Source organism: Nycticebus coucang, chromosome 7 (genome assembly GCF_027406575.1).
Source record: "Nycticebus coucang isolate mNycCou1 chromosome 7, mNycCou1.pri, whole genome shotgun sequence".
Taxonomy (NCBI): Eukaryota; Metazoa; Chordata; class Mammalia; order Primates; family Lorisidae; genus Nycticebus; species Nycticebus coucang.
This window is the reverse complement of record NC_069786.1, coordinates 71132890-71147528: the sequence shown is the minus strand read 5'-3', so window position 1 is coordinate 71147528 and position 14639 is coordinate 71132890. Positions and strand designations below refer to the sequence as shown.

Below are 14639 nucleotides of genomic sequence, written 5' to 3'. Positions count from 1 at the left end.
GGGAGTCTCAAATAGCACAAAGTTGCAAGATGTTTCTGTTGATTTCAGTCCTCTCCTGCTTTCCCAATTCAAAAAGTATTAATTTTGCTCTTTCACTGAAAATCAATCATTAATATCGATCATGTAACACACTGAATTTATGTTAAGAACTGAAGCATTGCTAATCTTTAAATTCTGATTGTATGCAAAAATGTCATTTATTAAAACAGTGCTGTGAATCCAGATATTTACTTCTGTTTCTTTTAACATCCTTAAAAGATGGTGAGAAAGCAGATATTTCTGTGAACATGTATGAAGATATCAACATTATCACTGGTGCGCTTAAACTGTACTTCAGGGATTTGCCAATTCCACTCATCACATACGATGCCTACCCTAAGTTTATAGACTCTGCCAGTAAGTATGAATGCATGTATTCCAAATAAACTGACACACTGCCTCCTCTTGGTAATCATTTTTCCTGGTTTTCAGGCAATTTTGAATGCATTTTTTGTCATTTTTCCTCTCTGCATAGTTAACTGCTCACAAGCATTTGGCGTCCTTTTCTAACATAGTTCAATTATGACTTCCATTAGAATCTTCTTCATTCTATGCTAAACCTTATTTTCCAAAAAAAAAAAAAAATGCTTTTATCAGTGTTCCTTAGATGTGGACCAGCACTTTTGTAAATTAAAATTAAAATGAATACCTAGAAAAATAAAATTAAAAAGCAAGACCAACTACTTTGGCATTAGATTCAGCAAACATAAAAATTACTGTCAGATCACTATTAAAGTTTCTAAATTCTATACTTTAGAAGTTTCTCAACTTCTATACTTATCCTGTGTAGGTTAATACAGACCATTAACAGTTTATAAACTGGCACTGATCTGGAGATCATAGTTATTTTTAAATCAAGTAGTTATTTTTTTAATTCTACCTGAAATGAAAATGAGAAAAAGCGGGCGGTGCCTGTGGCTCAGTGAGTAGGGCGCCGGCCCCATATGCCGAGGGTGGCGGGTTCAAACCCAGCCCCGGCCAAACTGCAACAACAAAAAAAAATAGCCAGGCGTTGTGGCGGGCGCCTGTAGTCCCAGCTACTCGGGAGGCTGAGGCAAGAGAATCATGTAAGCCCAAGAGCTGGAGGTTGCTGTGAGCCGTGTGACGCCATGGCACTCTACGGAGGGCAATAAAGTGAGACTCTGTCTCTACAAAAAAAAAAAAAAAGTTAAAAAAAAAAATTAAAAAAAAAAAAAGAAAATGAGAAAAAGCAAAGATTTGCCAAATCTTATTTATTCTATAAAAATCATACCTGTAATTCACACTTCATTTTTCAAAGAAAGGAATTCTTAACGGATAATTTTGAGTGTTGGCATTAGTTTTTTTTTTGTTTTTTTTTTTTAGAAAAGATAGTCTATTTCTGTTGTTTTGCTTTTCTCTTTTTAAAACCATATGTTGTCTTGATCTTTAAATGATAACATCTTCCTTAGTAACACTAATTTGCTTTTTGACTTAGAAATATCATGAAGTATAAACTTTCTTTATTCTAATATTTAGTTTTCCCTCAGAGCTTTTGTTGAGAATTTTTGTGGTTAGTTCCATGGAGCTCTGATTTCTTGTGGGTCAGCTCAAGCTCCCATGTAGAGAGCAACCACAAGAATTAGAATGATTTTTTTTTTTTTTTTGAGAATTATATTGGAAAACATGAAAGATTCTAGGCCTCTTATGGCCTCATTGCTGACCATGAAAGTTGAAACCACTTTGGGATAGAGTTGCCTTACCAGACAGATAAGCCTGATCGCCACTAATTTGGAAGCACTTCACACACAGTTAACATCGTGAAGGGCCGCTCAGTCACCCGTTTGCTGTGATCCCCAGAACAATACTGGGAGTGGCCCGGATGAGTGGCCCATCCCGAGTTGCCTGGAATTAGAGCTGAAATTCGTCTCTGTACCCAACCCAAGAACATTTGATTAGCAGAGGATAAAGCCACGATTCAAACCCAAGTTCTAAACTCCATGAGACCACCTTTGCTAGGTAGTAAAACCAAGCCTCTTCTTGGATTTCAAGGCCTTCGACCCTACAGTTCCAAATTAACCTCACCTTTCCCCACATCTATCCCAGCTGGTGAGGAAAATCTCCCCTTGTTATTCTTTGAAACCATTTATTGTTGTAGGGTTTGTTTCTGAACCAGCATTCCTGTTCACTGCGCCTGTGTGATGGTGATGTCGTTTGAGGAACGGTGCGTCCTTATATGTGTCTTTTCCAGCAGTATAGTCTGTCTCATTCTTTGGACATGTAGATATAGCCATTCTCTTAAAAGAAAGGTGAGAGAAATTAACATTTATATCGCCTTTACAAGGCACCATGAATTATGCTAAGCACTTTATATCTGTAAGCATAAGTAAATTGTCCAAGGTTACATCACTCCCTAGACGAGGTGACACTCACACCTACATCTGTCTTAAGGTTAAAGCCTTTGCTCTCTCCACTCTGCCTCGCTCATACAAGGGAAGATGGAAGGGGAGAAACCCCTTCCAAATGAAGGACAGGGTCAGAGGACCCTTCCGAATGCAGCCTCTAAATATGCCTCTGCCATTTATTTGCATCCTTTGCCAACAAAAATCAGAATTTATATTGAAACTTATTTTTGCAGAAGCTACTTCAGCTCTGCTGTTGCAGCCTCCCTTGGTGAACCTGCAGCTTGAAAGTTGGTAGGGAGTCATTTGCAGGAAAGGACAAACGAACTGACAGGTGGAGGCAGCCAAGTTCATCCCGTGTAAAGGCTTAAATCCTCCAGTACCCCCTGGAAACTCCTTTAGGAACCCACATGAAATCTGAGTCTACCCACCCCTTCCTCCCTTTCCCTCCCCACCAATTAAGGCATTGCTGCCCTAGAACACAAAGGCCTAGAATACAGCTGCTTCCCACAGGTCTCCCCAATACCCGGCATTCACTTATGCTTTTCACGATGGGAACAGCACTACAGCAGTTGAGCTCTTGGTGGGAATGAGTGTAGAAACCTCTGTTCCCCGAAGATCTTAGAAAAACTACATGACTGAGTGTATAACCTTGAGTGAGTCAGACAAACGCAAGTAAAACCCAGAGTTCTTGGTCCCAAAGCAACTTAAAATTCTCTGAAGAGAAGCCCGGCAGGAGAACTTGGTAAGTTTTCCTCAATTCTGTCACTGAGTCATCCCTTTTGGTTAGCTGAGGTTTTTTCTTGTACTTGAGTTCCCTACAAAAAGTGAACAAGACATACCATAGACAAGCTTTTAATGAGCTCTTAATACAGATTCAGAGCGCTTATTTCCCGCCCCTACACTGTCCATGTTTTCCAGATCCTTCCAGGCCTTCTAATCCCACCTGTGCTCTGGACCCCTTTGTAGCCTCTTTACTTCATGCCAGGAGGTGATAGTTATATTTTGTCTTCCCTACTTACTATCCCCTTAAAAGGCGGGGATAGTTTGTTTTTCCACAGTGCCTGTGACAGTCCCCTATGTACATAGTAGGTACAGTAAATACTTGTTGAATAAATAATAAACATAATTTTATATTGAGAACCCTAGCGTCTTAGAGTTCGCAGATATTCTAAGGGATCTAAACTTCCTTCTGTAACGCATCCTTCTGAAATACCCACAAATGCAGTGGTTGCAAAGCCCTACTGGTGTTCAGCAGAAATCTGTCTGCTTTTATCTCCTTCCCATTGGCAGTGGTCTTGGCATCATGCTCTTCCACATGCATGTGTGGCGAATATTTGACAGTAACTGGTGACATTCGTTTATCTCTGAATACATTCCATTTTATCTGTTTTCCTCAAACTATGCTTCTTATGGCTAAAGAATTGTGTTCTCTAAAATATTGGCAATGGGTGTAGTACTTTTGTAAGTGAAAGAATAGGAGAAATGAGTTCCAGGGAAGAATTTCTGTCAATTTGGTATCAACATATTCAATGTATTTTGTCCTGTCCTCCAAAATTTCTATCTCCAGATTAGTCCACAGTCAGCATGCTTGCTCACTGGGACGTCTGAGAGCAGCTCAGATGGAACTCTTAATCTTCCCTACCAGCCTCCTCCACCCATAGTCCCTCCCATCTCAGTTAACAGACCTCCAGCCTCCCAGTTGCCTCAGATTCTTTTCTTTCTCATATGTCTACATCAGGAATCCTGTGACCTTCAAAATAAACCCAGAATCCAACAACTTCTTATCACCTTCCCTGCCACCACCTACTCCAAGCTCTTGTCATTTTTCACCTAGACTTTTTTTTTTTTTTTTTGAGACAGAGTCTCATTATGTTACCCTCAGTGGAGTGCCATGGTGTCACAGCTCACAGCAACCTCAAACTCTCAGGCTTAAGCAATTCTCTTGCCTCAGCTTCCCAAGTAGCTGGGACTACAGGCACCTTCCACAATGCCTGGCTATTTTTTGTTGTTGTTGTACTTGTCGTTGTTTGGCAGGCCCAGGCTGGGTTCGAACCCGCCAGCCTCAGTGTTTGTGGCCGGCACCCTAACCGCTGAGCTACAGACTTTTGTAATGATTACTGGAATGGGCTTTCTGCTTTTTTTCTTGCCTTTCCATAGTCTGTTTCCATAGGGTAGCTGCAGGAGAGATACCTGTGAAGAATACGTGTCAGATGGTGACACCTTGTAACTTTCACACTTCTCTCAGTAAATGCTAAATCCTTAGAGGAGCCTTCCATCCCTGACTTTCCTCCCTGCTCACTCTCTGCAGCCACGTTTGGCTCCCCCGTGTTTCCCCAAATACTGCAGGCCTCCTCTCCCCTCGAGGTCTTCTCTCGCTGCTTCTCCGCCCACACCCTTCTTCCCCCTCATCTCACACAGCGCACCCGTCACTCCTCAGGGTCATTACTCAAAACCTCCTTTCTCATTGAAGTCTGCCCTCACCGCCCACTTAAAATTATGACCCCACAACACTTCCAGTACTTCTTATCCCATTTTTTCCATAACATTTCCCTCATTCTAATGTCCAATAAACAGTGTTGTATTCATTGTTCATTGTCAGTCACCCACAGGAGAAAATTAGTTAGCTCCCATGAGCAGAGAATTTTGTTTGCTAGGCCGCCAACACTTGTCCCTAATTTTGCATTCTCACCCTACAAAGATTAACTGAAGTTAAAAGAAAACTAAATTACTTTTTTCCCAATTTCCAGAATCATGTAGTTTCAAAGTAACTAGTTCCATGGTAAAAACTAAGTGGTAGTTTTCCATAGTGAATGGAATCTTCTCTTAATTCTAAAAATTAAATGATTGAATTTCAGTATCTGAGCTGATACTGGTGTTATGAATTGGCATTCTTTAAAGGTCACAAGGTTCAGAGACCACACATTATTTATCATGGCTAAAGCAGATATGTTCCATACTCAGAAATAAACTAAGAACTGTGAAGAAGCTTTGGGCAGAGATGTAAGATGGTCAGAGTTTCTTTGTATTAAAAAGCCTTGACCATTGTTCACAAAGATTCATCAAAGCTGCTTCTGTCAGTGCTAGAAACTTTCCACATTTATCTTATACCAATTTTACCTGACTCCTATACATGATAATTGAGCAGATTTGTTTTATAAAGTAGAAAGACTAGGATTTTTGGTCTGATGTCTTAAATGTTGCATTCTGGTCTTCCCAGAATTGTGAGGCTGCTGTCCTAATTAGGACTCGGCAGTGTGGGGCTGCATTGCCGTAACTCTAAAACTGAACATTTAAAGGCACCCCGTCTTCTTGACATTTGGGGAGAAGCAGGAATGTGCTGTGGTATTCTTTTTTTGAGAACACAGAATTCCAAAGATGTCTATTGTTTTTAATTATAGAATTGATTGATGAATTGAACACAATTTGACCTCAAAGGAATGTGCTGGTGTTTTTGGCCAACACAGCAGAACTAAAATAACCAAATGAAAATGGTCGCCTTCAACTTTTACACCTTTGGAAGTGTCACATTTATTTCAGGGATCGTGTCGCCATAGAACATGCTTGTGCTTTGAGGATATGTTTGATTTTTTTTTTTTTTATGTGACGCAAAGTAATATAAAACTAAGTCTAAGGAATAAAGCAAATAAATGGGTAATACATTTCTTGGTTTAAAAAGAAAAAAGAATGTATCAGTAGGATCTTGCCAGGGGCCGCATGGGGCAATAGGGCAATGGTGTGATGTATCTTATATACCATTGCCGAATGAGGGTTTTCAAAATATTTTGGACAGTGCACCATCCCGTTAAGTATATCTGTTACGTTCTAAGATGACTTCATTTGAATGTGTAACTTCTTATATATGTCTACATGTATGTCTGAATGACTTCATAGTTACATCCTGTGATTCTAATGTCCAGTTCCCAAAGTTGCCAGACCCCAGGACTCTCAAGTGAAAATTAAATAGACACTCCTCTCAAACCTCCAAGTACATGCAGTCCCCAAGTTACAAATATCCAACTTATGTACAATTCACACTTAGAAATGGAGGCTATCACAGGTAAATAGGTAAATGCACCTATTCAAACTTATATACAAATTCAACTTAAGAACAAGCCTACAGAACCTATGTCATTTGAAACCTAGAGACTGCCTGTGAATAGTGTTGCCACATTGAAATGAAGAGCCTTTGGAAATCTGGAACGTGAACCTCAAAAATATTTTCCAAAGCTGTGGGCAGGGATCTGTGAAAAAGCATTTCTTACCAACTTTAGAAGATTCCCACAGAATAGAATTCCGTGAACCATTTGTACCAGTTTCCTGTTAATGTTCTTTTCATTGGTATTTAACTTGCTATTTCAGAAATTATGGATCCTGATGAGCAACTGGAAAACCTTCATGAGGCCCTGAAGCTCCTGCCGCCTGCTCACTGCGAGACCCTCCGGTACCTCATGGCACATCTAAAGAGGCAAGTGATAGACCTGGAGGCTCACATTTGCATTGCACTCAGAGTTTAAGAAGAAAGTGGGATGTGGTTGGGCGTCTGTAGTTCATTGTTTAGGGCACTGGCCACATGCTTCAGGGCTAGTGGGTTCAGACCCAGCCTGGGCCTACTAAACAAACAAACAAAAAAATCCAGATGTTGCGGTGGGTGGCTGAGGCAAGAGAATCACTTAAGCTCAAGAGTTTGAGGTTGCTGTGAGCTGTGATGCTACGGCATTCTGCTGAGGGTGACAAAGTGAGACTGTGTCTCAATAAAAAAAAAAAAAACAATAAAGTGGGACAGAAGATGAAAGGATGGACAGATGGTCTATTGAGTAAATAAATGTATAGCGATATAGTTTTCTTGTATGAAATTGCATTCATTGAGTAGTTGAGAAGGAATGCTAAAAGTACTCTGCACTACAGTGCTGAGTGCAGACTTTTTTTTTTGAGACAGAGTCTCTGTTGCACAGCTCACTATAACCCAAATGCCAGGGTTCATGAGATCTTCCTGCCCTAACCGCCTGATTAGCTGGAACTCTAGGCATACACCACCATGCTGGACTAACTTTTTGTAGAGATGCAGTCTGACTGTATGGCCCAGGCTAGTCTCAAACTCCTGGGTTCAAGCAGTCTTCCCACTTCAGCCTGCAAAGGTGCTGGGATTACAGGCATGAGCCACCACACGTGGCTCTGATTCTTACATAAATATATTTGCAATTCCAGTGTGTTTACAAATATGGTAGAAATAACAATATTCTACTACAGACGTGTTCAATTTTGTGGAAAGGGAAAAGGTTGTGCTGGAAAGATACCAGTATAATAAAGCAGAAGCAAAGCACCTTGGATGGCACATCGCTTTTTTTTTTCTTTTTACAGACAGTCTCACTTTGTTGCCCTCAGTAGAGTGCTGTGGCGTCACAACTCACAGCAACCTCTGGCTCTTGGACTTAGACAATTCTCTTGCCTTAGCCTCCCAAGTAGCTGGGACTACAGGCGCCCGCCACAACACCCAGCTATTTTTTTGTTGCAGTTTGGCGGGGGCTGGGTTTGAACCCGCCACCCTCTGTGTATGGGGCCAGTGCCCTGCCCACTGAGCCACAGGCGCCGCCCCCAACACGTCACTTTTATATCTTCTTGTTTCAAAATAAGCACTTCAGACTTGGTGATGGGATTTTAGATTATTGAATTAATGTTACCAATACTGAAAACTTGTATAAAAAGTGATGGCATAAAGGGGTAAAAGGAGGAGTGGAAAACAAACTACTGCAGTTAGTTCTGGTGGGATGTGTTCCAGTGATTGATGGTGACACAGCTTCATTTCCCAGCCCAGTCACTCTTAGTCTCTACCAGTGGAAGGAAAGTTTTCAAAATTATATGACTAAGTTTTATTGGTTTTGGGGTCAAAATATGAAACCAGCCAGAAACAATGCACTTTGAATGCCTGAAGGCATGAGTTATCCAGAAATGATATTTTAGTCATTCATAGATGTTTATATTTTCCCTCTCGAGTTAAAAACCTTCGTTTAATATGCTTACAGCTTCACTTATAAAGTCATTTACTTCGCGCTTGCCTGTAATGAAGTGTTCCACACTAAAACAAAGGAATAACTCAAATTATAGTCTCTGTTACTGCTGTAGTAGTAAAGACAATATAAACACTTACACTCCCCGATGGCCTTGCTTCCCCGGAGCCATTTCCTATTATATTGCTGCTATTCTCTCCTCAGACAATAAACTGCCTGGCTTGCAGAACACTGTAGGAATCAAGATAGCCAAAGTGGGGGGAGGGTGGACGGAATAGTCAAGGCGACCCAGTCCCTTTGCTACTATTTGCAAATGTAGGTTTGTGTCTGTAGGCTCTAGGCTGAGGCAAAAGAATGCACAAGTAGAACTGAACCCATACGGGCCAGCACACTAACTCAGGCCCAGCCTCAGTGATCAATTATTTATAAACAGTATTTTAAGGAAAATCAGTACGTTGGAATTAAGAAGAAATATGGAGAAATAATCTAGCAAAACATTTGGTAAGTGGACACAGACTTTTGTGAATCTTGTCTTTGTTTCAATGTTCAAGCACAGCGAAGGACCCAGGGTTTACGTGAAGTCCTTTATTCCTTTACTTGCATTTTTCAGAGTGACCCTCCATGAGAAGGAGAACCTTATGAATGCAGAGAACCTTGGCATTGTCTTTGGCCCAACCCTCATGAGATCTCCGGAACTAGATGCCATGGCTGCATTGAACGATATACGATATCAGAGACTGGTGGTGGAGCTGCTTATCAAAAATGAAGACATTTTATTTTAAGTTTTTAATTTGAGGGGTAAAGAAATGTTTTACAGATGAAGGAATGTTTTACAGTAATTTAATTGGCTCCTATAGCTGAATTATTTCTTGATTAGAGGTTTGAGCATCTAACCAGATAAAATGAAGGAACTTTCTGTTGTTTTCGTAGCACCGCTCAGCTGTCCTTGTAAAACAGTGAACACACGCTTTCCGGTTCTAGTAATACTGGGTGTTTATCATGTTAAGGAAAATTCAAGCTATTGCATGATTAGCCCCCTACTTGGCAAGGAAACCCCATTCAAAAGAAATGGCAAACCTGCACCTGCACTGCCCCCGCACCCCGGGTAGTCTGTGGTTGTGACCCAGCATGTTTCACAGAGTAAGCCTGTTGTGACTTTGCTCTGGGGGTCTCTGTCATTGGTTTCTGACGCTTGTACAAACTTGCACACACGAATGAATAGCACAGCGCCTCTGGCTGTGGCATCACGTGAGCTAGCTCATCCGCCTTCTGTTAGCAAATGGTTTGTTTCTGCTCTCTTAGTTCTTCTCTAACATCGTACTTTCTCCCCAACAAAAGCAAAATGTGTTCTCAAATTTGTTACCTTAATAAGTTATCCAAACCAATAAAAATGTACAACAGAGCATTTTCTGTTAAATCATTATTGGTTTTCAGTTGTAATTTTGTATTTTTATCTGGCATGTATTTATTAATTTATTAAATTTGGCTTTTAGAAATCAAAGTTATTGATAACTTCTTTCTCATGAGTGAGAATATTTGGAACAACGTATTTGGCCATTTGTTTAATGCTATTTTCTCTCACGTCTTGTTTATTATTTTTTTAAGCCTTATAATTTTTATTACTCAAAACAGCTTTTAGCTTTCTGACTCTGTGCTTGTTCCTTCAACATTTCACAGTGATTTTTGCTCTTGGATTAGGAGGGCACAGTTGATCCTGTCACCCACACATTCAGCACACACAGAACCCCCACAGGCCCTGCTGACATACTTTTTGTTTTAGATCTATTAAGAACTGTAGGGTTCACAGCATGAACCCCTCAGAGTCTGCCTGGGTACATGCCTACATGCAGGTTTTGGTGCCTTCTCAACCTTGGTGGAAAGGTAAACAGTTCTTTACCATAGGTTCAGGACAGCCTGGGTTTTTTAGAGGCTGTGTTGTAGGAAAGGCTACAACAGTAAAACTATGTCAAATGCTGGACCATTCTGAAGAGGGGGAAAAACCTCTTGTTTATTATTAAAAGTTTTGTGGTAACCTCCTAAAATAATAACTTAAAACTATTTTTATTTATTTATTTATTTATTTATTTTTGTCACCCCGGGTAGAGTGCCGTAGCAACAAAGCTCACAGCAACCTCAAACTCTTAGGCTCAAGTGATCCTCTTGCTTCATCCTCCCATGTAGCTGGGACTATAGGCACCCACCAAAACACCCGGCTGTAGAGATAGAGTCCCGCTCTTGTTCAGGCTGGTCTTGAACTTGTGAGCTCAAGCAGTCCACCAGCCTTGGCCTCCCAGAGGGCTAGGATTACAGGCATGATCCACCACAGCTGGCCTAATTTAAAACTATTTAAAATTAGAATATTCATTCATCAGATTCATTTTTCTTTCTATGTTACTCTGATAGAAATCTGAAATATTTTGTCAACTTGTTTTTTAATGGGGGATGGGTAGGAGTTCCCTCTAGAGCAGGGGTCCTCAAACTTTTTAAACAGGGGGCCAGATCACTGTCCCTTAGACCATTGGAGGGCCAGACTATAGTTTAAAAAAAAAAAAAAACTATGAACAAATTCCTATGCACACTGCACATATCTTATTTTGAAGTAAAAAAACAAAATGGGAACAAATACAATATTTAAAATGAAGAACAAGTAAAGTTAAATCAACAAACTTACCAGTATTTCAATGGGAACTATGGGCCTGCTTTTGGCTAATGAGATGGTCAATGTCCGGTTCCATATTTGTCACTGCTAGTCATGACAAGTGATGCAAGCGTGCATCAGTTAGTCTAGATCTGGTTGGAGATTTCAGATGTTTTATTCTGGAAAAGGTCTGTTCACAGACACAAGTGCTACCAAAGATGGTTGCCATTTTGAGTGCATGGTTCCTGAGATTAGAATATCTCTCAGAGGGGAGAGATGCATAGAAATTAGGAAGGCTGCTTGACTTGAATGCATCTTTCAGAGAGTCGCAATTCTGCAGTTCAGCCAGTTCCATTTGGTAAATCGTATCCACATTTTCAATGTCAATAGAAAATGGGTTACAGAAAAGTTGTATGTCCTGTTCATGGAGATGAAGCTCTTTAAATCTAAATTGGAACTCCTTTTGCAACTTTTCCAGTGAATCCACACATGTTTTATTTGAGAATGCAACCAATGGATTTTCCGCTAACAGATTTTGAATTGTGTGGAGATGGCAGAAATTTTCCTCTTTCACTTGTTTGATGAGGAGGCCTAATTTTACTTCAAATGCTTTCACATGTGATTGCATATCACAGATGAGTTTTCCCTTTCCTTGAAGTTGCACATTGAAATTGTTGAGTAGCTCTGTTACATCTATCAGAAAGGCAAGGTGCCATTTCCATTCTGCATCATTGAGCTCTGGTACTTGTTTTTTGAAAGCAGAAAAGCTGTAATCTGTGGAAGTAGGTCATAGAAATGTTTCAAAATTCTTCCTTGACTCAGCCAATGGACTTCTGTGTGGTATGGAACATCTTCACAGGCGACATTTAGCTCAAACAGAAATTCCTGAAATTGTCTGTGGTTTAGTGTATTACCTCTAATGAAGTTAACACAAGATACCACAGTTTTCATAACAGAGTCCCACTTCAGTGATTTACTACATAGCGCTTGTTGGTGGATGAGGCAGTGTATGGCTATTAGGTGAGAATGGTTATGTTTGTCCATCTCTTGGTTAATGTGAGCAATTACTCCTTTCTTAGACCCCACCATGCTAGGAGCACAATCAGTTGTCACACTGGCTAATTTTGCCCAATCCAGCTCCAAACTATTCACAGTTTGGCAAACCTTTTCATAAATATCCTCTCCTATAGTTGTTCCTTTGATGCTTTGCAGTGCAGCAAGCTCTTCTGTGACTTTGAAATAGTCATTCGTACCACGAATAAAAATTAGAAGTTGTGCAGAATCACGAACATTACTTTCGTCAAGGGCCAAGGAAAAATAGGAAAGGTTTTTTTGTGGAGTTTTGCAAATGCTGATGCAAATTGTCTCCCATTTCTTCAATGCTTCGTGTAATTGAGGATCCTGAAAGACTCACTGTACTAAATAAATCGGCCTTCTCTGGACACATCTCTTTGGCAACAGAAAGAAGGCATTCTTTAACAAATTCTCCCTCCATGAATGGTCTGCCAGTGCACGCTATTATCTTGGCAACTTGAAAACTTGTTCACAGTGATGAAGTATTTAGCTGTTTCTGCTTCACAAAAGTATTTTGCTGAGTTGTCGATGTATATTTCAGTTTTAATATTTTATCTTTTCTCACTTCTCCGACCAAACTATCATATTTATCTTTATGTTGAGTTTGATAATGTCAACACAGACGCTATATTCTGGCATATCAAACACAGCTCTTTCCTTGTACTGTATGAAAAAGTAATCATAAGTCCACTGTTCTTTGAATATCCTACACTCCGAGTCAATTTTTTTCTTTCTTGATATCATTGTTTCCTAGAGATTCCAAATTGCTATTAGTAAAATACCAGTATATATACACAGCGCTCCAAAAACAATATACCAGCAATAACTTTGCCCACACAAAGACATATAGACTGCACTGCCCATCAATGCAGTCTGATTTGTGTCCATCAATGCAGTCCACATCATTTCAGCCTCGCCAGTGCCCATATGGTGGAACTCCGTTTTTACCTCAGGCTCACACTGGTGTGGTGCGGGAACAGGCATGATTACAGAGCCGGTTCCTCCACCACCGTTCCAGTTCACACTACCCTGTGCAAACCGCACTGCAATCTGTGAACTCACAGAGGAATCTGATCGCATGGGTGAGAAGACCCATGCGATCAGATTCCACTGCAGAAAAAAAGAAGGCACATACACCTTTTTTTTTCCAAATCTAATGCAAATTCAGCTATACAAGCATATGGTTGAACTCGTACTGCTCAGAGATTACAACAGTGTGAACTGGGGCTTACACGGCACACAACATACAACATCATACACAACTGAATAGCAATGAGAATATAAATGCACTTACTGGCAATTAAATTGGGTTTCTGACTCCTCGGCTGTCTGCAGAGCCAGATTAAGTTCCCATGGGGCGCTAGGCAGATTATCAGTTTGGGGCCCCCATGCGATAACATTGAGCACTGACCATTTGCAATAACACTGACTACTGACAATTTGCAATAACACTGAGCACTAACAATTTGCATTAGCACTGAGCGCTATTTGTGTTATCACTGTGATGCAACCCCCCTAGAAACTACCCCCAACCAACTAACCAACTTATAAAAAAAAGGCTTTCCTAACTTCAAAAAAAGGCTCTTCTAACTTCAAAAAAGGTGCCCCCTATCTGCGCAAAAAAAAACCTTCTAACTTCAGAAAAAAAAGCCCCCCCCTTAACTGCAAAAAAAAAAAAAAAGGCCCTACTAACTGCAAAATGAAAAAAAAAAAAAAAGACCTCCTAACTTAAAAAAAATAATAATCCTAACTTGTTCTTACCTCGGTCCTTAGGCAGCAGCAGGCTCTGCACAGGCGACCTGGTGACCTCTCATTACACCAGAGACTGAGATGAGGAGTCGAGAGTGTGAGAAGGAGTGGAGTTGGAGAGTAGGAGGGGAATTGGAGAGTGTGGGGCACATTCCACACATGGGCACTGTGGCCTGGACAGTGGGTTGCTAACCAGGATGGCAATAACACCTGGAGGGGAAAGACAGAAGAAACAGAGTCGGAGAGTTGGCGCACATTCCACACATGCGCACTGCTGCCCGGGCAGGACAAGTCGGCTACTAAGCAGGACAGGCAGCTGTGGCAAAAACACCCCACGGGCCGGATAAATGTCCTCTGCGGGGCGCATGTGGCCCGCGGGCTGCAGTTTGAGGACCCCTGCTCTAGAGCTATCAGAAATAAAAACGCTAAGTAAAAAAGGTGTTTTTTTCTAAATATTTGGTTTATCAGAAGTGTACAGTGTTGACTTAATTTGAGCTGACAGCACTGCCTGAGATGGGTCCCAGAGAGCAGCCTGGTGGCTAGAAGAAGGAGGGTTGCAACCGGATGCCAGGAGCCCAGGTTCTGAGCCTAGCACTGTCACTGGCCACTGTGTAGCTTGGACCGGATGATCTTCCAGAGCCTGTTTCCTGGCCTGTCAAACAAGCACCCTTTTAGAAATAAAATTCTATCCTGCTTTAAAAAGTAAGATAATAATAGAAGACATTTCCAAACTTTCCAAGATTATCTCATTGATATTGAGAACTGATGAAA

The 14639-nt window shown here is 40.8% G+C and overlaps 1 protein-coding gene across 4 annotated transcripts in view; it reads left to right on the top strand.

Annotated features, from left to right (window-relative positions):
• CHN1 (chimerin 1) overlaps positions 1-9904 on the top strand; it is a 223999-nt gene extending 214095 nt beyond the window's left edge. For all 4 annotated transcript variants that reach the window (XM_053598107.1, XM_053598105.1, XM_053598108.1 and 1 more), the window contains 3 exons: positions 259-396; positions 6762-6867; positions 9018-9904. In XM_053598107.1, the coding sequence (XP_053454082.1) occupies positions 259-396; positions 6762-6867; positions 9018-9189 (416 nt within the window). In that variant the 3' untranslated portion in view covers positions 9190-9904. The remainder of the gene's footprint in view (positions 1-258; positions 397-6761; positions 6868-9017) is intronic.
• Positions 9905-14639: the final 4735 nt, after the last annotated feature.